Source organism: Stegostoma tigrinum, chromosome 7 (genome assembly GCF_030684315.1).
Source record: "Stegostoma tigrinum isolate sSteTig4 chromosome 7, sSteTig4.hap1, whole genome shotgun sequence".
NCBI lineage: Eukaryota > Metazoa > Chordata > Chondrichthyes > Orectolobiformes > Stegostomatidae > Stegostoma > Stegostoma tigrinum.
Window position 1 is genome coordinate 32,142,427 of NC_081360.1, and position 25,190 is coordinate 32,167,616.

At 38.9% G+C, this 25,190-nt stretch overlaps 1 protein-coding gene across 4 annotated transcripts in view; it reads left to right on the forward strand.

Moving 5' to 3' along the window:
* The window catches only part of pgap1 (post-GPI attachment to proteins inositol deacylase 1), a 129,741-nt gene that overhangs the window by 99,544 nt on the left and 5,007 nt on the right, over nucleotides 1-25,190 (forward strand). For all 4 annotated transcript variants that reach the window (XR_007247896.2, XM_048534035.2, XM_048534033.2 and 1 more), the window contains 7 exons: nucleotides 3,214-3,307; nucleotides 5,269-5,359; nucleotides 5,490-5,687; nucleotides 11,502-11,637; nucleotides 16,106-16,156; nucleotides 19,952-20,202; nucleotides 20,866-20,970. Coding sequence is in view for 3 of the 4 variants with exons in the window: in XM_048534035.2 (XP_048389992.1) it covers nucleotides 3,214-3,307; nucleotides 5,269-5,359; nucleotides 5,490-5,687; nucleotides 11,502-11,637; nucleotides 16,106-16,156; nucleotides 19,952-20,202; nucleotides 20,866-20,970 (926 nt within the window). In the remaining variant the exon portion in view is untranslated. The remainder of the gene's footprint in view (nucleotides 1-3,213; nucleotides 3,308-5,268; nucleotides 5,360-5,489; nucleotides 5,688-11,501; nucleotides 11,638-16,105; nucleotides 16,157-19,951; nucleotides 20,203-20,865; nucleotides 20,971-25,190) is intronic.

Here is a 25,190-nt window from a genome sequence, read left to right on the forward strand (position 1 = left end):
TGTGATTTTCTGTCGATGATCCTCACCTCCACTTTTTTGATTAGAAGCATTCAGGGATATTTGACCTTTTGGGTAGACAGGATGGAAGAAAAAGGTGTTCAGGTGGCACAGTTAAGAAGAGATTAAATGAGGACAGTTGTGAGAGATGATCTAGGCTCAGATGACAGAGAGTCCATTCAGGGGGGAATGTTAAAAGAAAACAAGAGAACAAAGACATCGGTAGGAGTAGTGTAGTAGCCACACTAAGAACTGGTATAAACCAATAAATAATTGATTTGGAAGGAAAGAGCAATAATTAATCGTGTTTAATCTTGTTGATTGGTTCTATCAGGTTTGGAGGGAAATGCTAAAGCAATAAATTCATACAATGCATTAGGGATAGTTTCCTGGAGAAATGTCTCATGTTGCCAACCAGGGAACAGGCTATCTTGGTGCAGCTAATAGGTAGTGAGGTGATAGGGTCTAATAAGTGACCTGACTAAGAGATCCCTGAGGAGGTAATGATCATATGTGATCAAATTTAGTATCCTGTTTGAGATTGAGAAATAACCGTGTTTAACTTAAATGTAGGGAATTGCAATGAAATTAGGACAGTGTTAGCTAAAGTGGACAGGGCAGCTATATTAGCAGGAAAGACAGGAAGCCAGCAGTAGCAAACTTGTTAGAAGGTGGTTCAGGAATCTCAGCAAAAATATATCCTGGTAAAGAGGAAAGATTCTAAGAGAGGGATAAATCAACTGTGGTTAACCAGGGAAGTTAAGGAAAGTATAAACATTGAAGAAAAAACATATAAGGAGATAAAAGTCAGTGATAGTCCTGAAGACTGGGATAAAGTCAGAATCCAGCAAAGGAGGACTAAAAAGATCAGAAAGAAAGAGAAAATAAACAATGAGGGTAAACTACGAAGAAACACAAAAACTGACAGTAAGGGCTTCTTGAACTTCTACGGGCAATTTAGTGTGGCCAATCCACTTAATCTGCACATCTTTGGACTGTGGGAGGAAAGCGGAGCTCTCATAAAACCCATGTAGGCAGAGGTGGCACGGTGCTCAGTGGTTTGCATTGCTGCCTCACAGTGTCAGGAACCCGGTTTCGATCCCAGCCTCAGGTAACTGTGTGGAGTTTGTGCGTTCTCCGTGTCTGCACGGGTTTCCTCCAGGTGCTCTGGTTACCTCCCAGAGTCCAAAGATTTGCAGGTTGGTGAATTAGCCATGGTAAATTTAGAAGAATTAAAAGTGAACTCATTGAAAAATACCGGATTCTTAATGGGCTTAACAAGGTAAATGCTGAGGGGATATTGCGCCTCATGGGAGAGTCTGGGACCAGAGAGCACAGTCTCAGAATTAGGGGGTGAGAATTTAAGACTCTTCTGGAGCAGTGGAATGTCCCTACCTCTGAGCCAGGAGGTCTGTTTTCGAGTCCCGCCTTCTCCAGAGTTACGTAATACATCACTGAACAGGTGGTTAGAAAATATCTAAGAAGTTCATAGTTTTCTTCATTAACATTGACACCATTCAGTTGATTGCTTTGACCACTGTCCTTAAACTAAATATTCATCATATTTTGCTCCAAAACTGCCTGATTTCTTTTCTGAGTTCATCATGTGTGTGATCTATATCCTGCTTCCTTGTCCTCATTTTTAGTAAATAACCGTCCATCCAGCATCCTTCAGCTCGCCCCCATGCTAGTTAATATTATTAATTGTGCTTCAGGTCTTGTTCCTAACTCCTTTAAAACTGTTGGGGTCACCCTGTCCCTCTTACAAAAAAAGCACCCCTTGATCCCATAATCTTCAAAGTTCTACACTACCTCCCAACTCCAGCCTTTTCTTTACCAGGTAATTGAATGTGTTGATGGTTCCCAAATCCTTGCTTTTCTTCCAGAAACTCCATTTTGAATCTCTCTGATTTCCACTTTGTCATGAGATCAAAAATGACCTATTAAAGTCACAAATGATGTCCTGTTTGACTGTGACAAATTATCCTTCCTCATATTTTACAGTTTTTTGAACTGTATTTAGCTTTTTCCATTCTTACCTAATTACAGGCAGAATATATGCTTACATTGACTTATTTTCTTGCTCCTACACTATTAACAGTGGGGTCCCTCCCATTTCACACCTGTATATTACCCCTTGATGGTATCCACAAACAGTTTTCACATATACATAACTGACAGCTAGCAAATCCTTGCTACCACCTTGATTGACTCCCCCACTGTTATTAAAAATAACAAACTGTTTATCCAATATGCAGCACTAAATAAACAGAAATTCCCATCAGTTAAGTTATGGGAAAACTAAATACATTGACTTTGGGCCCACTATAAACTCCGTCTCTCTGGCAACTGTCTGAGTGTGAACCAGACTGTTTACAACTTTGATCTCAAATTTGAGCCCGAGATGAACTTCTTGTCAAACATTTGCATCATCATGAAGATTGCCTATTTCTACCTCTGTAACATTTGCCTGAATCTACCACTCCTTCAGCCTTTCTGCTACTAAACCCCTCATCCACACCTTTGTTACCTTAACTTCTGAAATGGTGATCTAATATTTTGCTTCCCATGCTGTCACTTGTACCAGGTCCCATTCACCCATTATCCCACTGCTCACTATCCTGCACAAGCTTGAGATATTGTTATGATTAAATTTTGAAACCGCCTCATTCTTGCTTTTAAATCCATGTCTATGGACTCCTCCAGCCTCATGACTCTACAGGATGAATATACATTCATCTAATTTTGGCCGTACAGTTTTAATTGTTTGACCATTGGTGGCCATAACTTCAACTGCATGGGCTCCAAACCCTTAAACTTGCTCTCTAAACTTGTCCAAGTCTCTACCCTCCTTTCTTCCTTTAAGATGCTCTTTAAAACCTGTCTCTTTCACAGTGTTTTTTGGTCAAGTGCTCTCATATTGCCTTATGTGTCTCAATGTCAAAATTTAATTTATTCTTCTCCCATGAAAGCACCGTGGGGTGTTTTATTTTGTTAGGTATTTTCTAAATACAGATTGTGGTTAGTCGAACCTTAAACATAACAAACAAATATCTAATCGGCTATGTTCTGGTTATCTAGCCATTTACTAAAGCTGTGTATGTAAGGGCAGTGTGTCTGTTCATTTTGCACTTGTTAATTGTTCACCTGCGGCTTCTGTGCTCACATATACTTTTGAACAAGCATATTAAGTGAATTGTTACTTTCTTTTTCCAGCTGATCAGATTCCATGGTGTACACCTGCCTATGTATGTTGTTGTGAACATTCTGTTAGCATTTGGAAGACAATTAATCCATCTTTACTCTGAAGGTAAAAAAAAATACCTGTACAATAATAAAAATAGAAATTGCTGGAGAAAACCGGCAAGTCTAGCAGCGTCTGTGGGGAGAAAACAGAGTTAATGTTTCGAGTCCGGTGACACAACTGATAGCAGTTAGGAAACGGTGATATTTACGCTGAGGGAGAGAGACACTGCGGGGTTGGGGGGAGAACGAGAGAGAGACATACACAGAGAAACACACATTGTCTGCAGTATTTTGCTGTTGTATGAGAGGGCAGTGTACTTGGAGCAGAGAAGGACAGAGTCTATATCCTGTTCACTTTAGTAATAAATTGCTTAATTCTGAAACAGAATACTGAGACTCAAGTCTATGTAATCAACTCTGTTTGGCACACCTAGTTCCGAATAACTGTCTAGAAACCCAAGACCTAAGCAGCCCTGCTTTCTTGAAACATAGTGAACAGGAAGTCAGCCTCTTTAGTGGACAAAAGAGTGCCCGAGGTTTGAAAGAGGAATACTTGAAGGGAAAGTATACGTATTTTAAATGTGCGATTATGACACAAATTTGTCAGTTGTTCAGGACTCTTATATCCGAGCTGCGTTATCTTTTAAGATTTGGTTCATCCTCTTTCAGCCAGAAGTTGAAGAGTTTCATTTATATTTTTATTAGTTCTTCCTATTCTGGGTTGCTTTTTCATTGCTTGACTGTTTAGCTCAGTACGGCTGTAGGAACGCAGAACCAGGAGAAATAATGTTTATACCACTAATGTCTCATAGTGTTCCTCCATCAATGGGACATGAAGGTCATCTACAAGGGATCCCCAAGATTGATAAGCTTACCAATAAAATGTAACCACGTGCTTCTCACTAATAATTAATTTTTTTTAACAATTTAGCAATAAAATTTATTCTCATGAAAATCATTGCAATTTTTAATGCCCTACAAATTTCCATTCATGATTAACATAATACTAAACTACTTGTAAAGCACACACACCTTGGGAAAAATTAGCGTGTTGTTTTTATCATGGTGGGACTAGGGTTTTTTGACAAAATGGTTGGTTGCATAGAAGATGCAGAGAGCTGAGAATCAGTGTCCTGGTGGGCAACCAAACTGACAGTAATATGGCTTTTGCTAAGTCCTCTGTCAACTGTGAGGCTAAGAAATGGGAAAATCATGAAAAATATAGGCTTGAGTGGGGCATTAATGCTAGTTTTGACTGACTGGTCTGATGTACGTTCTATGTAATGCCATGCTGACAATAACATGGCAATATTTGAATTACTTGCCTTTGTTCAATAATGGGCTGGAGGTTGTGACAATGGCACTTGCCACTTACCTTGAAGAAAGCTGCCTATAAAAATCTCGTGACATCTGGCAAGGATTTCCTCTTTCTGAACGACAGTTTAAATCTGACATTAAAGTAAAAAGGATTTCCAGACATCTGGCAGAAATAGTGTCAGCATGCAAGGTAAACAATCGAAGTTATTTAAGTATTTTCACACATAGCAAGCCAGAAAATTAAAAGCACTGATTCTTCTTGACATTTAAATTTTAAATTTTCAGACAGCAAAATAAATGATTATGGTTGGAGTGGAGGCTAAAATATGACAAACTTCAATTTTAAAACACTACTTTCCAAGTATGTGGAGTTATTTTCATTAATTATTTCATGGAGAAAGGTAACATTTCGTGTACCCAAAACTGGAATTTTATTTGGCTGGTGAGGATGTTAAGAAGTGATGATGTGATTTGTACACTGCTAAAAATACGATTACACCTTAGTCAACATATTGTAGTCTTTTCATGGGCTTTTACAGCTAAGCTAACAGCATAAAACTTGAGGTTTATGTCAATTCACTATTCATGAGTTTCACTCTGAGCTGCCCTTAATAAGCACCAATTAGAGAAGCATAGAATTACTGAGAGTAGCTTTTAGATTTCTGTGTTGTTCTGCATTTTTTAAGAATGTAATTATGTTGTTTGTAGGTCACTGTTTGGACTTCAATGTTGCCTTAAATGCTGCATCAAAGCCCTATAAAGTTATTCCATTTGTAAATCTGGCAGTTTTTCTTTTAAGGTAAGCATTTGAAATTTGTTATTTAAGTTAATGAAAATATCTTAATATTGTTTTGTACCCTTTTTTCCTAAATTCCTTACTTCTAGCATTTTTTTTCTACTTAATAATTGAGAGTATGTTTTCCTTACAGATATGACTGGTTTAAGGAGACATGGTCTATTCTCATGTTGCCTGAGATTGACAGCCATCATATAAATGAGCAAGGAATCGCCTACCCAATGATATCTATTGTCCTTTTCTTATTTGGAACAGCTATTGCCTATTGGAATGGAATATTCTTGCGAGTATTACTTAAACAGCTTTCCTTCTTGTGGTCAATCTTTCAAAGGTAAGGTCTCTAACTACTGAATGTGCGCACTGGGTGAAGACCGAGGGGGAAACTCTTATCTGTAGCTTCTCATACATGACCATCAGTTTATTTAAAACAAGCACAGCATCAAGTGCAGGATTTGTTCACTATTGAGAAGGTGTGAGAAATTGTTCTTCATATTCTGGGACGATGGCTTCTCAATTCTCCTTGATTGTGATAATTAATCAAATCTTAACTTTAATTCTGTGTTCCTTGAAGTGCATCCTGAACACACTAGAGGAGTGTCTCAGTGCCATAGCAAGCACCTGCAGTGGGTAGGAACAGAGTATTCAAAACAAGACTTCCATCCTTTGAGGCGCCCAGTGACACTTACACATTAGCCTACCCAGCACCTAGAAACAGATGATTTGGTTATAATGATTCTCTTGTTTGTAGGATCTTGCTATGAACAAATTAGCCATTGAGTTTCCTGCATTCCAACGGTAACTCCACTTGAAAAATGCTGCCTTGTCTGTCAAGTGAATTGAGCTGCCATGAATTGATGAAAGGTGCTATACAAATGCAAGTTCTTTCTTACTGGTTGTTGGTACAGCTGAGCTTTGCATTAAAATCAATCCTTATTCATGATACAATCATTCAGTTTTGTAGTACTGGCATTAAAAATCTTTTCGATGCATTTACCTATATTTTCAGCTGTAATTATGGCTCCTAACTGAGTGCCACTACTAAGCACTTATTGACATTAAACGTATTTGCACAGCGACAGCCCATAGAGCCAAGGAATCTCCAAGACAGCTTATCAAGTTTAAGTCATCTTGACACAGAATGACACGCCTATTGTGCCTCTGTGGCCTTAACCCTACATTGCCCTTTTCTTCTCAGCTCCTCATTGCTCTCTTGCAAGGTCAAGTGGAGGGGCCTGAGTCTCACTGGACCTTTCAAAGATCTGGCCTGGGCTATGCAGGCTGAATGTCTTCCTCTATTGCAGTGCACACCAATAAAGAAAGACACCCATTGAAGGGTGGCACGGTGTCTTAGTGGTTATCACTGCCCCGCCACTGCACCAGGGACCTACGTTCAATTCCAGTCTTGGGTGACTGTGTGGAGTTTGCACATTCTCCCCGGGTCTGCATGGATTTCCTCAGGGTACTCGGATTCTCTCCACGGTCTAAAGATGTGCAAACTAGGTGGATTGACCATGCTAAATTGCCCATAGTGTTCAGGGATGTGTAGTTGTTACAGGGATGGGCTGGAGGGCTGGGTCTGGGTGGGATGCTGTTTGGAGGGCCAGTGCAAACTGGATAGGGCTAATGGCATCTTTCTGCATTGTACGGATACTACCACTATTATTTTTTAAGCGTTTGGAAGACACATGGGGAAAAAGACAACTATGGTTGATTCCTGAAGCACCTTAATCTTCATATCGATTGGAAAAATCAAATTGGCAAAGGTAGTCTGGAGAGTAGATTTCAAGAATATTTTCATGATATTTTCCTGGTACAATATATTGTGGAACCAACCAGGGATAAGCTGTATTGGACTTGGTACTGTGTAATGAGGCAGGTTAAGTAGTAAACTTGTGTTAAAGGATCTCTGAGGGAAAAAGTGATCATAATACATTTGAATTCCATGTTAAGTTTTAAAGGGACTCCAGTCTCTGATAAGAATCTATTACAAAGGTATAAGGGGAACGCTGGTCGTTGGACAAATAAACTAAAGCCTGTGTGAATAAACAGTGGGAAATGTTTAAGGAATAAATTCAAAATATTCAAGGAAATACACAAATACTCAACAAGAATACTCCATCTGTGGCTTGCTAGGGGAGTTAAAGATAGTACTAAATTTAAAATCTATAATGTTCCAATGGATAATATTAAACCTACAGATTGGGAGTGCTTTAGAAAGTAGTAAAAAGGCAACAAAAATTGATAAATACACAAAAAAAAAATCAGAGGTTTAACTAGTTATTAAGAAATATTTTACAGATTGTAAGAGGTTTCACAAGTGTTGAAAGAGGAAAGTGTCTGAAATAAGGTTCAGAGATAGTAAGAACTGCCGATGCTGGAGAATCCGAGACAACAATGTGTAAAGCTGGATGAACACAGCAGGCCAAGGAGCATCAGAGGAGCAGGAAAGCCGATGTTTCAGGTCTGGACCCTTCTTCAGAAATGGGGGAGGGCAAGAGGATTCTGAAATAAATAGAGAAGTGGGGGCGGCAGATGGAAAATGGTTAAAGGAGCAGATAGATGGAGAGGAGACGGACAGGTCAAGGAGGCGGGGATGGAGTCAGTAAAGGTGAGAGTAGGTGGGGAGTTAGGATGGGGGTAGGTAAGATTCAAAATTTTCCCACCCTGACCTCATCCCAAAACCAGCCCATCTCATCCCTGCCTCCCTAACCTGTCCATCTTTCCTCCCACATATCCACTCCTCCCCCTCGACCCTCACCCCCACCTCTGACCCACCAGCCTCATCCCCGTCTCCTTGACCTATCCAACCCCCATCCTAACTCCCCTCCTACACTCACCTTTACTGGCTCCATCCCCCCCTCCTTAACCTGTCCTCTCCACCTATCTACTCCTTTATCTATCTTCTATCCACCTCCTCCTCTCTCTCTGTTTAATTCAGAATCCCCTTCTCCTCCCCCATTTCTGAAGAAGGGTCCAGACCCAAAACATCAGCTTTCCCACTCCTCTGACGCTGCTTGGCCTGCTGTGTTCCTCCAACTCCACACTGTGTTATCTAAAATAATGTGATCACTTTGTGACAGAGCCAAGAGAAATTATTATAGGGACCAGGAAATAGCAGAGACATGAACGAACAAATTTTTTGTGTATGTCTTCACAGGCAAAGATACAAACTGCACAAAACTAAAGAACATCACGTAATAAATATCAGCAGAGAAAAAGTGGAAGAGAAACTTAGCTATTTACATTGATAATCTAGTCAAAGAGACCAAAAGTAATGTTTCTAAGTTTGCTGATAATGCAAAATTAGGTGGGAATATAACCTATTAAAAGGTTAAAAAGAAGCTGCAACATGTACAGAGATTAAGTGAATGAGCAACAAGGTGGTAGGTGGGTTTTAATTTCAGAAATGAGAGATTATTCATTTCATAGGAAGAACAGAAAAGCTAATTTATTTTTTCACAAAGGAATGCCCCTTGAAATACTGATGTTCAGAGAGACTTGAGTGTACTCAATTTAAGCCACACAAAGTTAGCATGCACATACAGCAAACAAATGAAAAGCTAGAGGGCATGTTGACCTTTATTCTTTATTACAGGGTAATTGGAGTTCAGTAATAAAGAAGTCTTTCAAGATTGTGTAAGGTTTTGGTGAACCCACACCTGGGATTTTTGGTCTCCATGTTTAACGAAGCATGTTTCATCAGAGGCGGTACAGCAAAGGTTCCCTGAGTTGGTTCCTGAGATGAGAGAGTTGACCTGTAATGATAGGCTGAGTAGATTGGACCTTCTTATAGTTTCGATGTGTGAGAAATTATTTCATTGAAGCATGCAAGATTCTGAAGGGGTCTTGATGGGATAGACACTATAATATTGATTCTCCTAGCTCAGGAATCTAGAACACTGGGCAGAGTATTAACTTAAGAGGTTGATTATTTAACATTGAGATGAGGAGAAACTTCTTCAAAAGTATTGCAGATCTTTGGAATCCTCTTCCCCCAGAGGCTTGTGGATGTCCCACTGTTAAGCATATTTCGATTGAGACAGGTTTTTGGTTCTGAAGCTGCAAACCCTCCCCAGTGAATTCTTAATAATAAACCTACATCTAAGTAGAATTGTGTTGTGACATTATTTTTACATGCAAGTCCCCTAATGGAGCATGAACATGACACCCTATTAGAGATCCAAGCACTTAAATGCGGTGAGAACTGCATGCCATAAAAGAAGAGACAGGAATTGCAAGGGCACATGGCAGTCAGATTAGGAACAGTTGCTTCCTTGTCAATTAAAGCAGGTATTTCATCAAGATGGAACATAGTGCAAAACAACCATGGATGACCAGGGTAGGAGCATGCTCACGCCAGCAGTCATTCGACCCGCAGACTAAACATAAGAATTTCTGCAAAGCTATTACCAGGGCTGCATGATGAACCTGTTGGTTGTGCACAAAACCTGCTCCAGACTGTTCCATTCTGTCATGGGGAAGCCCCTAAACAATCTCTTTATTTATCTTAAGGGATCATCAATTGTTGTTGGGTGTGCTTCCCATTCCCCGAAAATTGAAAACTGGCCCAGGGAAGGCAGGACCCAAGCTGACTGTCAGGAATGGAGATTTCCACTCTTGTCTACATTACTCTTTCATCCTGACTGGCAATTGACCATTCAGCCCTTGGCCATCCGGGGAATGAAGGGATATGGGGAGCAGGTAGAAAGTTGGAGTTGAGGCTGAAGTTTACCCATAATCTTACAGAATGACAGGGCGGGCTTGATGGCCCCTATGGTCTGCTCTTGCTCCTGCTTCTTCTATTCTTCATCGTAAATAGACAAGTCGGCAACAGTTGACAATGGCAGATTAAAAAAAGTAAAGGTATGATAGTATAGTAAAAGTATAGCAATAAAAGCAGCATATGGAGAGAAAGAGAAAAACAAAAACAAATGGAGACCAGTGGGGTGAAGGTAAGGTGCATTTTTGTGAATTACGCCAGTAATGGGTCAAGTCAGCTGTGTTTAGCTTGTGTGAATGAGGTTTAAGCCTTTGCATTTGTCATGTTTACTGCAATAATTAAATAATCACACAGGATAAAGGCATAGACAATCAATATGACATATTAATGAGTCATACTGGAATTTTTCAATATCTGGGTATTGACGAAAGGATTTCAATTCTTTCTGTGCCTATAACATGCCTGTGTTTTCCTTTCTGAATGAAGCTGTTAGTTTTGTTGGATGACTGAAGGATGGAGTTGTGGGAAATCCTTTGCTGTTGTTAAATGGACTGCAATGAGTTGTTGATTTCCTAATATATTACTATCAACTGTTGGTAATGTACCTTATATAAAACTCAAGAACATTTTAGCAAACCATAAATCTGTTAGTAAAGTGGAATAAAACAAGGGACAGACCACAAACTACTTTTTTTTACTAGAGTCTCGTGTTGGAGCTTCCTTTAGAGTACATCTCTCCCACCATTTAATTACTCCAACTTTTAGGATGTTGTTTATATACATAGATAAGTAGGTAACTTTGACATGGATAATAAAGTGTGAAGCTGGATGAACACAACAGGCCCAAGCAGCACCTCAGGAGCACAAAAGCTGACGTTTCAGGCCTAGACTCTTCTTCAGAAAGGTCTGATGAAGGGTCTAGGCCCGAAACGTCAGCTTTTGTGCTCCTGAGATGCTGCTTGGCCTGCTGTGTTCATCCAGCCTCACACTTTATCATCTTGGATTCTCCAGCATCTGCAGTTCCCATTAACTTTGACATGGATTTTAGTTGTAACACTTCAATTTCAGACTCCTTAGAAACCATGAGACAAAATGAGACCAAAGATTTGCTTATTTCATTTGGCCAATGCATAGATCAATTGTGAACATTTCTATTCTCCCACTGAATCGTATTATTTATATCAAATGCTGCAGTATACAGAGAAAAATAATATGTTCTGCTGTGTAACAGACTGGGACAAAATAAACCAAGAGATAACTTGTTGAAATTATTTGCATTTGAAAAAGGAGTGTTAATTGCAAAGCTTACCCTTCAAGAAACAAAGTGATTGTAAACATTCCAAGTACTAAATAAGAATTTAATAGTACACTTAATTTTTACAGTTGCACACTGCTCTAAAGCATCTCATTTTTCCCATCTTGCAGGCCACGTGTTTTTCAAAAGGAATATAGGAAATTAAATTTTCGAAATTCATGTGTTATGATTTTCCTGCTGTTTATCATCTGGACCACCTGTGGTGCAGCAGCTCTTACTCTTGGTTACATTCTTTATCTTGTTAAGGTAATATTTGTTTATTGATTAGCTGTGTCATTAAATCATGCTTAGACAATCTAACGTCCATGTGGTAAACTGGTGTTTGAGATAAATGTCACCTAGTTATAATGAAAACTGATCTCTTTACATACCATGTCATTTATACAATGAAAAGTATATATTTCTGAAAATTCAATATTAATATATTTCTTGACCGGATATTTCAAATTGTAAAATACTGAAGCAAAGTATCACTTTATTCTTGTTTATGTAGCTATAAAACATGATTAATAAAGACAAACGACCAAATTCCCAAGTTTTTGTTGGTTAGCAAATTATTCATTTCCTTTTTTAAAGTCTCCCGTGCGGGTTTCCTTTGAAGTTGGACCAACTTCCAGGCATGTCCCACCTTTGATTTTATGAGAATTGCCCCATCACTCTTTTGGCCATTCAAAATTGAGATTGGCATCAATGAAAAATTTATGGCTGTGCATCTGCATGTGACATAGCTATGCACAAGATTGAGTGAATCAGGTCCTGCCATCCACAAGTATTTAAACATGGCCTAAGGTAAAAAGAATGGCACCTGGCATGGATGCAGTAGGCTGAGTGGCCTCCTTCTGTGCTGTAAATACCTTAATAATATATAAAGCTTTACCATGGTCTCCCACTTATTTTGTGGTGCTGCATCAGGTTCTAGAAGTGTGCAAGAGGGTGAAAATCCATTATTTTATTACATAGCTTCATCTTTCGTCTTGATTCCTGCAGATCAATTGAAATGTAACATTTTAAAGTATTGATTCGGAGTGGGCTGAATTGCACATCGTTTTGTTCAGACAAAAATTAGGCCCATGTGCAATGAAAGATTTCAGGATTATTAGGCGGCACAATAGTCATGGAAAGGCCACAGTGGTGGTATTTCTCCCATTACTAACTGGTCATCGCTTTGTTTGCCACATGCTGCTTTAGCACTTGTGATCCTTTGTGCAAGTTATGAATGAACTATTAGGTTCAGCCCTTGTGGATTTAAATATGGAAATCAGTCTAAATAAAGTGTTTGCAAGAAGAGGAGCAACAATAAAGGGGTAGTGGGCTTAGCTGCTCAATGATTGTCTTGTGTCAACAACCCATATTCGCGCACCATTAACTGCAGATAAAGGTGAATATGCCTCACTTTGGGACACGAGTTTAGACAACCTGGTTGATCTGAAAAATAAGCAATGGGTGTTATCAAGATAATAAAATGTGAGGCTGGATGAACACAGCAGGCCAAGCAGCATCTCAGGAGCACAAAAGCTGACGTTTCGGGCCTAGACCCTTCATCAGAGGATAGCTCTGATGAAGGGTCTAGGCCCGAAACGTCAGCTTTTGTGCTCCTGAGATGCTGCTTGGCCTGCTGTGTTCATCCAGCCTCACATTTTATTATCTTGGAATCTCCAGCATCTGCAGTTCCCATTATCAATGGGTGTTATCATTGGCCCATATATTCTATCTGAAATTGCATGATGGAGCGTAATCAAATGATGGAAATGCAAAGAATTGCCTCATGGGTGTTCTTGGTAAACAGCAAAAGAAGTTCTGAGCAGTTTGATGGGAGATCATTTTAAAAGACTTAATGTTAGTTATGTTTCACAATGATACATTCTTTGGTGCGTGCATGACTCCTCATCAGTCAGACAAGATAAGTGGTCACTCAACAGATTTCCTCCACTGTCGTACCATAGATGTATGACACTGTTGTTTGTGCACTGACTACCCCAGGCATTCACTTCTGTTGTCCTTGTCAAGGGACGTCATGAATTGTACTCTTGCCTACTTCCAGTCAGAATTTTCCCCAAGCAGGATTTCTAGATTTTCTGCCTTTGAGCTATACTGATGTGTATTTGTTATAGTTTCTTTCAAGTGATACCTGTGTCGCCCTTCACTTTGGGACAATGGTTTACATTAGATATAATTCCGAGGAATGGTAGCCTTCTGTCATCTTGCATTTGAGGTGATATATAGCTTATTTTTCCCCTCGAATTATTGTAGAAAGTCCTGCTGACTTGAAGATTAAAAGTTTCACAAAATTTGTCCCTTTCAGCAATGCTGAATTTATGCTTTTCTTCAGTGCTGTTCCTTTAGTTCTTCTTTTTTACTCCGGTTATTTTCTTTTCAATGTTGCTACCATTGATTGGTAACCTTTTAATTTTGTATTACTTGAATGTTCCTTTTTCACAGACCTGCACTTTGAAATTTAGTTCTGTCAAGTGACACTTCTCCTTAGTCAGGTAGCCACCTTCCTATACCCTCCCACTCCCTATCAAGTCACCTGGTCTCTGCCACTTCCTTTTGCCGTGACAAAGTGCTGAATTTTCCTTGTCCCAAATGATATGAGAAATAGTACTGCATTTGGGAAAATAAGGCAAGATCAGAAAAATGAGATTCTCACAGTCAAGGGAAGAAATGTCCATGCACCATATTAGTGAGTGGTGAGAGGCCCATTATATGCATTCACATCTCTATTATTTATTCTCACCAAATTTAAATGCAGTGTAAATACAGTTCTCCCACACAGACTATGACAATCCCAACATGAAAGTCAGAGCAGGTACATGGCAACTCCAGCTCACTGCTTGCTCCTCCAGACTTCCATCACCTAGCAGTCCGCAACATATCAGGGCATGTTGCTTAAGCACTAACCACATGTATCTTTGTCCGTGGAGGTTAGCGTTGCACATGCAACAACTTCACCACTTGATCATGGCACATCTCCAACTCATTGGCAATAGTTATCCAATTTAATGCTGGACTTGGGGGTGCACTGTCACTTTTCATTAAAATGTTGCTGCCAGACAGTTTTGCTTGCCACGAGAGACATCCATCTCATGATTTGGAACAGGATGCAGCTCGGGGCTTTTCATTTGCTTTCTTTGCACCTACCTGAACGCTCACAACATCTCTGCTGTTGCCTTGCCTCATTCAGAACATAAAACCAGTGATCAATAAATGGGATGGACACATTCCTGTGGCACTGTGCCATAAACTGTTGCACCTGCTCACGTGCCATCAGTTGCGGCAAATACATCGCATGTGCTTCAGCCAAATGGGCATATCTCATAATGTAAGGGGGAGTAATCCTTGTTCAAGTTAATGGAGGACTATCATTATTCAGGGGTCCTGCCATAGTCAGTCAGGTGCAGCATTTGACCTAAGTCAAGGAGCTTGGACCTGATCAGTTGGCTGTTTGGAATGGTCTAGGGAGGTGTCCTTAATCCTGCAGGCCTAGTACAAACGGAATTAGTGTTAGGTTAGTCAGGGAGCTGCACAGAGATCAGTCGAGTCTGGTCAGTGATTTGTTGAGGCTGTTTTTCCAAGTTCGGACCACAGTCAGTACTGAACAACGGCAAGAAGTTGTCCTGTGCTAGGTGTGAGGCAAAAAGCAGCATGGCCTCAGTCAGGGCTCTAACATGGTCTGGCATTAAAAACAGGCTGCCTATGTAACTTGATTCTTGTAGTTTCAGTTGCCCTGGCAGTTAATTAGATAGATGATGCATAAGATGGCAATACTTTAATAAATATGTGACTCTGTTTGCACTGAAATGATACTTTGTGTCCTCAGACGTTTTGTTGTTTCCCGCCCACTATGTGGACTTCGAAAGACTATTCGTGGCCAACAACTTGATGGAAAGCTGAGCTTTAAATACCGTGGTGTGAATCCCAGGGTGCCTTATTGTGTGAAAGTGGTACCACAGAGGTGTGGTGCATAATGATGTAATCACAGTTAAAATGTGAGAGAGCTTGTAGAGAGAAACCCTGCATGAAACTTCCTGAAACCGACAGCCAAATCTCAGTGAACTTCAGCCCTTGGATTCTGGAGGCTTTAATAAATGATAAATTGTTGCAACTTTTCATTAAGTTCTTGTTATTTTGCCTTTTAAAATAGCCGAGCTTCTGATGGAAAATTTGTTCTTCCTGAGATCTTTTGCCTTTTTTATAATGCGCTTCGATTTCTGCGTGCAATATTGTTGCTGCACTCTTTCAGACAATTGAGAGCCCTCCCAGAATAGAATACTCAAATAGAAGGGAAAAAAAACCAACCAGTAAGGGGCGCAATTTGAAGAAATACCTGCACTTCTCCAGTTATTGTAGTCAACATTTTATTTGAACCAGTGCCACCCAGTGCTTTGTTTACATCTCATTATTGTTCACAGGTCGTGGCTACAAAATCTCTGTGATGTTATGTGAACATAATGGTTATTGCTTTCCAAAAATAGTACTTTGAGTAAAACCTTTGTGATGTTTAGATATAATACGTACATAAATGATAATTTTAGTTGGATTTTGTTAAATGATCAGTCACAATCATTGATATACATTGAAAACAGTATATTCAAGATTTTTACTTGTATTTTAAATGAAACAATTTTACATTATTATTGTATCAACTACGAACAGATAGCAAAGATTTAATTATAACTGAGTATCTATATAATTAACTTGTATTTTACCCTAGGTCCTAAGCCTGCAAGCTTCAGTACGCACAATGAAAAGCATTCTTAATTTGGTAGGACCAGTTTTTATTTTTGCTATTTTATTTGTGTTAAAGTATAGTTTGTAAACTTTGCCTTTTTTGGGATGATTTAATCACTTACTGACCAAAAGTGAATGTCTTGTCAGGGTCTCAGCATTATTATTTAACATTTTGACAGGGTAAAGAAGGATATTCCATTTCCATTTGTTGGTATGTCAGTAACCAGGTATCACAATTCCAAGATTGTCAGCAAGAGAGCTAGAGTGAGATGAGGAGAAACTTCTTCACTCAGAGTTTTTAGAATTTGGAATGCACTGCCTGGGAGGGTGGTGGAGGTGCATTCTATAGGAGGTTTCAAAAGAGCTGGATTTGAAAGTCATGAATTTAGAGGGCTACGGAGACAGATTGAAGTATAGAACTAGAGGGGTAGCTCATTCGGGAGCCTGACAGAGACAGTGGGTCAAATGGCTGCCTTGTTGTACTGCAAAATTCTATAAGCTGGAGTAAGTGTGAGGACTTGAATATTGATCTTTCTTATGGCTATGTTACAGCTTGACTTCGATTAACTCATTAACAACAATGTGTGTAACAGCCTTTTTCTTAGCATATTTGATCATCCACTTAGAAATAAATTGATTTTCTTCTTATAAAACATATTTAATTATTGATAAAAGCAAAATACTGCAGACGCTGGGAATCTGAACTAACAATAGCAAGTGCTGGAGAAACTCGGCAAGTCTGGCAGCATCTGTGGAGAGTGAAACACAGTTTAAAGTTTCAAGTCCAATATAACGGCTGTATTGGACTTGCTTTTGAATAAACGTAAGAATTGTATGAATGGAAGCTGCTACGTTTTGTTAATTTAAGTTGTTGCTTTAACCTTGTCCACTTAACTACAGTAAATGCTCATTTTGCTGTGAATTTAATTTTTACATTTGTAGTTCCAAAGATTTAATTTTTTACACAAATTTGTACCGGAAAAAAGCATTAGCAGCAGCTTTTAATATATGGAAATGAGATACACTAACATTCTCACTCACTTAAAGAATAGGGAATTTATTTACGTAGGGAAGTTATGTACATATAATTTGGGATTGTTGAAAACAAACCTTGAGCCTCATTATAGGAAGGGATAAAGTTGATAACTTTCACCTTCACAACTTGGAAGGTACACTAATTGAGCAAATCACATAACAGTTGTAGAACCTGTCCAATTTTCATTTTCATTTGGTGAAAGTGAAAATCAAGTAAATTCTGCAAAAGATGGGTTACCCACTCTGCTAGTTTACCAGCAAGAAGCGAAGTTGAAAACAGCCAGCATTATATTTGTCAGCTTCAGTCAGGTGTATCCATTCTATTAGTTTTTGCAAAAAATTGTAATTGACTAATTTTAAGTTCTTCCTTTCAGGACTGTTTCTTCTAATCACGACCATTTTATATTATCTCCTCACTTGTGATGTGCCAGCCACTGGTTGCCCAGCTGAAATAAATGACTTAAAAACATTGAGAATTGCTGGGGATATTATGGGGAGATTTCAGCTCTTCATTTTGAAATGGAGTGCAAGCAACACATCAGTACACTTTGCCACATTTGTACACTTACTGAATCAGTTAGCTAAGTTGATTGCACAGCTGGTGTGTGGCGCAGAATGATACCAACAGCACATGTTCATGTTCAATACCCGTACCGGTTGAGGTTGCTACGAAGGTCTCATGTCTGCAGTAATTAATAGTACTTTAGCAATATTACTTCCATAAAAAACAGGTTATGAGATTTATCGATTTGGCTATCAAAATATCATTGTAAAAGCTAAGGCTTGTAAATGCGGCCCAGAAATTCAAAATTTCCAGAGAAAATTCTTGAGAGGTTTTATGTTCAAGAAAATCAGTGTTACTGCTTAAACAATTGAATTTTATTTTCCACGAATGGTAACCACTAACAGTACAAATATATATAGCACAGGAAAATTCAGATGTTAGATTCAATTTCAGAACAACATCTCACCTACGTCATTCTGTTTTTCATGGCAGTCACCTTTATGACAGTTCTGAGTTGTGCTGCTAATTTAAAGCCAATTTGTGGGAATATATGGGCAGATTTGTGTTATTGGATAATGCCTGCAGAAGCTGAGGTCAAGACTTCCCAAATTCATTTCAGACAAGATCTTACAGCTGATTAAAGCAGCCTTTCTCCCCATGAGTCAGGCTGGATTCAAACTCAGCTCGTGGAGGTAAAAGGACAGTGCACTATTTGATTGCTGCAGCTAGCTGGGGTTACAAGATCTTGTTCCAACAAATATATTTTGCACAGATGGAAACTGGCAAGTAGCTTAGTTTAATGGAAGTTTTATGTAACTTTTAGGTGGTAATTTGTTTGAATGGAGAAATTATTGTCTACTTTCCTCAACTCTTAAGGAGATATGCCAAATACTCTGTATTATATCTGTTTAAAAAAATTTAGCACAAGACAGAATATTAATCAATGTGAAAATAATTGCTGCTTACCTTATAAAATTTTGTTAGAGCCAAACCTGCCCCTGGAAAGGTAGACCTCTCACCTATCATCCAGAACTTAATTTCTGATGTGTTGGAAGTGGGATAGATATCTAACCATCTTGATGGAGGAATTGATACCCACTGAACTATACAAGCAGACTGGTGTAAAATGTGGTATCCAAAATGCAATGTGAGAAGGATGCATACCTTGTCTAACCTTACTCTTGTATGTTAGAAAGCGGTGAGTCTTTGAGCATGTGTATCAGCACATAGTCAAATCTTTCTCCTAAAACAGAAGAACCAAACAACATTAACAAGATTTGAACATTAGCTGCAGTGCTAATTAGCCTTCATTCTTATTTTGCACCCAGAATCACCTTGCAGTAAATTTAGGAGAAGAAGGTGATGATTAATTTATGTTGGATGGTTCACAGTTGTAGTTACAGTTTTGATGGCAGCCATGAAGTAAAGTTTGCATTCCATTCCATTCTTCTTGTTAAAAGAAAATCTGTGGATGCCTAGGGCCTACAAGGAATATTCATTGGGCTCAAATTTGGAAGTAAATAACGGGAAATAGTTTAGATGGTCACTGACTATTTTTAATTCATAAGATAGATATTGTGACAAGAACAGATGCCTCACCAGTTTGTTCTTTTGGTTATGACAGATAGGCCTTTATGAAAGTAGAGTTGCATCAAATAAATGTAAAGTATCTCTTTCAAAAGAAGATATTATTCACTGCAAACTTTCTTTAAAAGATAACTTTTGTGGAGAATGTTTGTTCTCACTCCCTCCTACCATGTAGCATATACCTTTCTTTGATCCATATCCCTTAATACCTTTACTTAACAAAGATTTATTTATCTCAGGTTTAAAATTAGTACTCCCCTGTATCTGTTGCCATTTTTGGATCAGAGTTCAAAACCAGACATCTCCCTTAAAAATTAAAAAACCCAACTGTAGCCCTAGCAAGCAGGTCTTTGATATACTTTCAAAAGCATTGCAGTATGTAATTGGAGAAAACATCAAAATGTGCTGATTACAGAGTTGACTACCAGAAATGGAAAATCACAGATCAGACTGAGGTATGACTCGCAGCTAACCACCATCTAATATTTCTAGCATCTTACTAGCTTTTTTCCCCCTAATTGTTTACTACTCAGAATTCATCTTTAGATGTGTACAATAATTCAGAAATATTGAAACTTAAGTCTAACCCCTCAGCAACAAACCATTGATTGTTTCTTACATTTAACGTTTTTGTCGTGTTTCCTAATATTTGTCTGCATCTTTTAACAAAAATGTAACACGGATGTTCTGTTTAATTTGCAGGCGCCAAAATGTGAAATTATGAAGAAAGATGCATTGGCTTATAGTGCAAAAGAAGGAAACAAGTCTAGAACAAAAGATCATGCCTCAGAAGAACCAAAACAGCTGAACCTAGATAAAAATAAATTGCTGTCAGTTTCGGATGTCGATGATGCAGTGGATACGCTTCAGATACATGTTACAATTCTACATTTATTGAACTGGATTCTTCTATTTAGTGCACCTTCATTTATTTACTGGTTTAAAAATCTCCGGTAAGATCATTTTGCTCACATTTCATATCCATTGAACTTTTCTTGTTACAAAGTTGGTTAGCGTTTGGCATTAATACCTGTCAAACCTATTGTATCATTACCGTTACATTAACCATATATTACTTTGAGATTACTGTCCACTGCTTTTGTCAACCATCAATGTTAGCTCCCAATCTGACACTAAAATATGGTTAGTATTTTTTTAACTTGACTACCAGTCGTTCATGTGTCAAGATTTCTCTGTATGAGAGGATAAATTGTTGGACCTGTGGTGTGATCTGTTCAAACTGTCATCATTGCACATCAGTGCTATGTAACTCTTACTTTAGCAAACTCATTTTGTGTTTAGCAACAAATTTGGCATATTTATAGAGGCAAGAACATAATGAAAGGAAAAACCTGCATTTGTGAAGTCCACATCCACTCTCTTTATGTAACTATAACTTAATGTGTCTGTTTACTTCCAATTAACAGCAGTTAAATGTTATTTCCCAGAAGGGTTTCCTTGTAAGAGCAATTACATAGCTAAGGTAGAAAATACAATCTGATTGTTTATTCCTCTTTTATTTGTGGTGGATTTATTGGTTTAATTTGTCAGTTGCTTTTTTTCCTTTGTCCTTGTTCTCATATATTAGTAATATAATATTTTGTTCCATTAAACAGCTATTCTAGAAGGCTTGATCCTGATCCCTGCGGTTCTGTTGCAATTATCCTTGTGTTCTCGATGGGACTTCTCATTGATTCACATTCAACATCAGTTAAGAGAAGGTAATTTTATGCTATTTTTGCATTTCTATACCTTGTTAGCAAAGTGCTTGGTGAGTTTTATGTTGATCTTTCCATGGGTTCTTGCAAAATTAAATATTTTGATGGAGGATAACAACCCCTAGGCAACTCTTCAAAAAATGTGAATGTATTAAATTTGACAGCTAGGCAGTAATGTGGGAGTGTAGTGACATGTATCTAGTAGTCGTTTAGCAAGAGTCATTAACAACAACACTATTGTAGTTATTCCCTTTATATATAATTCATGTCTCAGAATCAGTTTCTCAGTGTAATACGGCAGTATATAAGTGAGAGATTTAATGATTTGGATGTTGTAGTTATTATCAGTTAGCTCCACAATTAAAAGTGTAGTTGTGAACATGAAAGATCATTTTACAATTTTTCCCTAAAAGTACTTAAAATACTCTTTTAAGAATATTATGAAAGGATTGGTCAGAAACATTATCTTCCAAGAATTTTGCAAAATTCAAACTTGGACTTAACTATGCAATGATTCTCAAACTGTTTTAACTGATGGAACCCTTTACAACTGGATTAATAATCATGGACCACACCTTCTAAATTATAATAATACACAATAATCAGAAGATGAAACTGATGAATGAGATACTTTTTGGAAAACAGGTATTTACTTGAATAGAGATAATGGGAACTGCAGATGCTGGAGGATCCGAGATAACAAAGTGTGAAGCTGGATGAACACAGCAGGCCAAGCAGCATCTTAGGAGCACAAAAGCTGACGTTTCGGGCCTAGGTGAAGCAGGGGGCAGAACACAGCACAAGTATTAGAGCAGCAGTACTGGTATAAGAGCCGCACAAAAGAAGCAAAGCACATATTCATCCATTGCTCACTTGCTTATTCTTCACCACTGTACTCCAAATGTTCACTCATTTTGCTCCCTATAAAGCTATTCCTATATCGTAGACCACTTGAAAGGTATCTCTGGACTCCTTTTGATAGCCACTATCTTATGTTCATTCTGAAGGACTTATACAAATAATATCACATTCAAATATTTCCCAGTACTGCTTCCCGACACTGCTCCAAGATGCTTGTGACTTATTTTAGGGATGCAATATAAATTAACTGATCATCAAAAAGCATTTCGATGCAAGTAAAAATAGTCTTATTTTCAGTGTAGTTATTTATTTTTCAGTTTGCCATCAAAATCTGACTTGCGTTGAAGATCCTTTGTTAAAGCAGAGGATGTTTTTATAATATGAATTTGGTGGCCTGGGCTATTCTAAGATAGAAAACATTATGCATCTCCAGATGACAGACAGGCTTTGGAAACTATGGAGGGTCATCAGTCACTGCAGAATATTGACCCTTTGATCTTGTTTTTCAGCCACAGTGGTCCTACAGCCTATCCATTGAAGTTTTTGGTCAATGGTGAATGTTCTATTCATTGTGGAGGATTTGACAATGGTAGTCCAGTTGAATGTCAAAGGGAAGTGGGTAGATTCTTTTGGAGATTGTCTTCGTCTGGCATTTGTGTGGCACAAACATTACTGGTTGATTATCAGCCCAAACCTGAACCTTGCCCAAGTCTTGCTGAATACTGGCACAGAGTCTTTCATTATCTTCAGGAGTTATGAACTGAACTGAAGATTATTAAGTCTAGGAAATGCTCTGAAAAACATTCGTCCTCTTTGCACTTGTCCAACAGCTGCATTGACATTAAGGGCAGTCACTGTCGGCTCATTTTCAGTTCTGAAATTAAGCTCCCTTTATGTACTTTTGGACAAAGGCTATAATGGAGCCAATAAATCAAACTGAGTATCGGTGACTAAATTATATAGTGACTAAATTATGCCACTGATAGCACTATTAAAACTAAAGGTGCAGAAGTTAGTAGCATTAGCTGGTGGGAGCCTGCCCTAATCTGAGGTGACACTTGGAAAGGCCTCTCATTGAATTAAGGCCTCCATAGGATGAAAATCCTATGCTCGAGAGCTGCTGATCAGTTCATTGATTGCAGAAATAAATGTACAGCTTCACCAGATTGGCACCTGTTCCAGCTTCATGCTTGTTTTTCTTCACTGATCATTAAATAGGGGTTTTATCCATGGCTTGATGTTGAGAGTGTGGGATATGCTGGGCCATGGGGATAGAAAGTGGAGAAATAATATTCTGTTGCTGATAGCCCACAGTTCTTCGTAGATTTCTGAGCTGCTGAATTTATCCTATTTAGCATAGTGATTGTGTCACACATCACAATGGAAAGTGTCTTCATTTTCAAGATGGGAAGTCACCTGTATAGGGAACATATTGTGATTATCTCTGTCATTCATGACAAATAGATTGATGAGAACAGGATCAACTGAGTTTATTTTCCCTCACGTTGTATTGCTTACCACCAATCACAGACTGGTAGCTAGCTGTTTGCTCAGGATATAGCTCAGTCATTCAGTGCTGATGCTACTGAGCCACTCTTGTTGATATCATTGAAGACCTCCAGTGTGCCCTTGCTACTTTTAATGCTTTTTCCAATTGATATTCAACATAAGTACTGATTCATCAGCTGAAGGAAGGAAGGATGGATGGATGGAGGTAGGTAGGAGGTAATCAGCAGGAAGACTCCCTTACCCTGTTTAATCTGATGCCATGTGTCTCCATGGGGCCCAGAGTCATTGTTGAAATCTTCCAAGGTGCTCCCTCCCAGCTGTACAGCATTGTACTATCACCTCTGGTGGATCAGTCCTGACATAGCATGGATGCTGATGCATTAGGAGAAGTCTGAGACTTGACTGAAAGTATAGCTGCGAATTTTTTTTTAATTCACTTGTGGATGTGGGTATCGCTGGCTGGCCAGCATTCATTGCCTGTCCCCAGTTGCCCTTGAGAGGTGGTGGTGAGTTATCTTCTCGAAGTGCTGCAGTTTGTGTACTGTAGATAGTCCCACAATTCGCTTAGGGATGGAACTCCAAAATTTTAACCCAGTGACACTGAACGAGCAGTGATATGTGTCCAAGTCAGGATGGTGAGTGGCTTGCAGTGGAACATACAGGTAGAGGTGTCCCCATTTCTATACTGTCCTTGTCCTTCCAGATGGAAGCAGTTGTGGGTTTGGAAGTGCTATGTAAGATCTTTGGTGATTTTCTGCATTGGGAGTGGATGCTTGTTCCCCTCTGGATTCTGAGCTTTTGCATTTTTATTTTGTAAGTATACGTTGCGCTACTTTTATAGTGCCATCATATTGTGCATCATCAGTTTTTTTTAAGAGACATCGCCAAGTGAAGACCGTGGCTGAAAGACCAGTGCAGGTTGACCTACCATCTAATAAGAACGTAAGAAACAGGAACAGGATTTGGCAATTCACCCCTTCAAGCCTGCTCTGCCATTCAGTAGGATCACTACTGATGAGGCATTCATCATATTCACCATTCTGCATTTTCTTATAATTCTTGATGCCCCTACTGATCGAGAATCTATCTCAGCCTTAAATATGCATAAGAACTCTGCCCCCACAGTTTCCTGTTGCAAGAAGTTCCAAAAACACTCAACCCAGTTATCCATTCACATGGAAAGTCACTCAGTTCTGCTCAGAGTCCTCAACAGCACTGAATGTATGAGGAATATTGGGGAGAATCCATGTCTTGGTGGGTTTTTCCAATAATATTTCTCCGACCAGTAATGCCTCTCTCTCTATCTTACTGCTTGAATGTAGTCGAAAGCTATTTGCTGATGCCCCAGTTTGAGCTATTGAGTTAGGTTGGGGGGAAGGCAGTGGCTTAGTGGTATTATCGCTAGACTGTTAATCCAGAGACCCAGATAACAGTCTGGGGACCTCAGTTCGAATCCTGTCATGGCAGATAGTGGAATTTGAATTCAGTAAATATCTGGAATTAAGTATCTAACGATGACTGTGAATCCATTGTCAATTATTGGAAAAACCTGTCTGGTTCAGTAATGTCCTTTAGGGAAGGAGACTGCTATCCTTACCTGGTCTGGCCTACATGTAACTCCAGACCCACAGCAATGTGATTAACTCTTAACTGCTCTCTGGGCAATTAGGGATGGGCAGTAAATGCTGCTTGGTCAGCAGTGCCCTCAGTCTGTGAATGAATAAAGGAAACATAAGGCTGCATGGGGTCCTTGAATTCAAATGCCAGCTTCCCCTACCATTAACATCACACCTGTCGGCCGAGTCAAAAAAGAATGAATATTTGCAATATTACCCTACTTCAGTTTTTGTGGA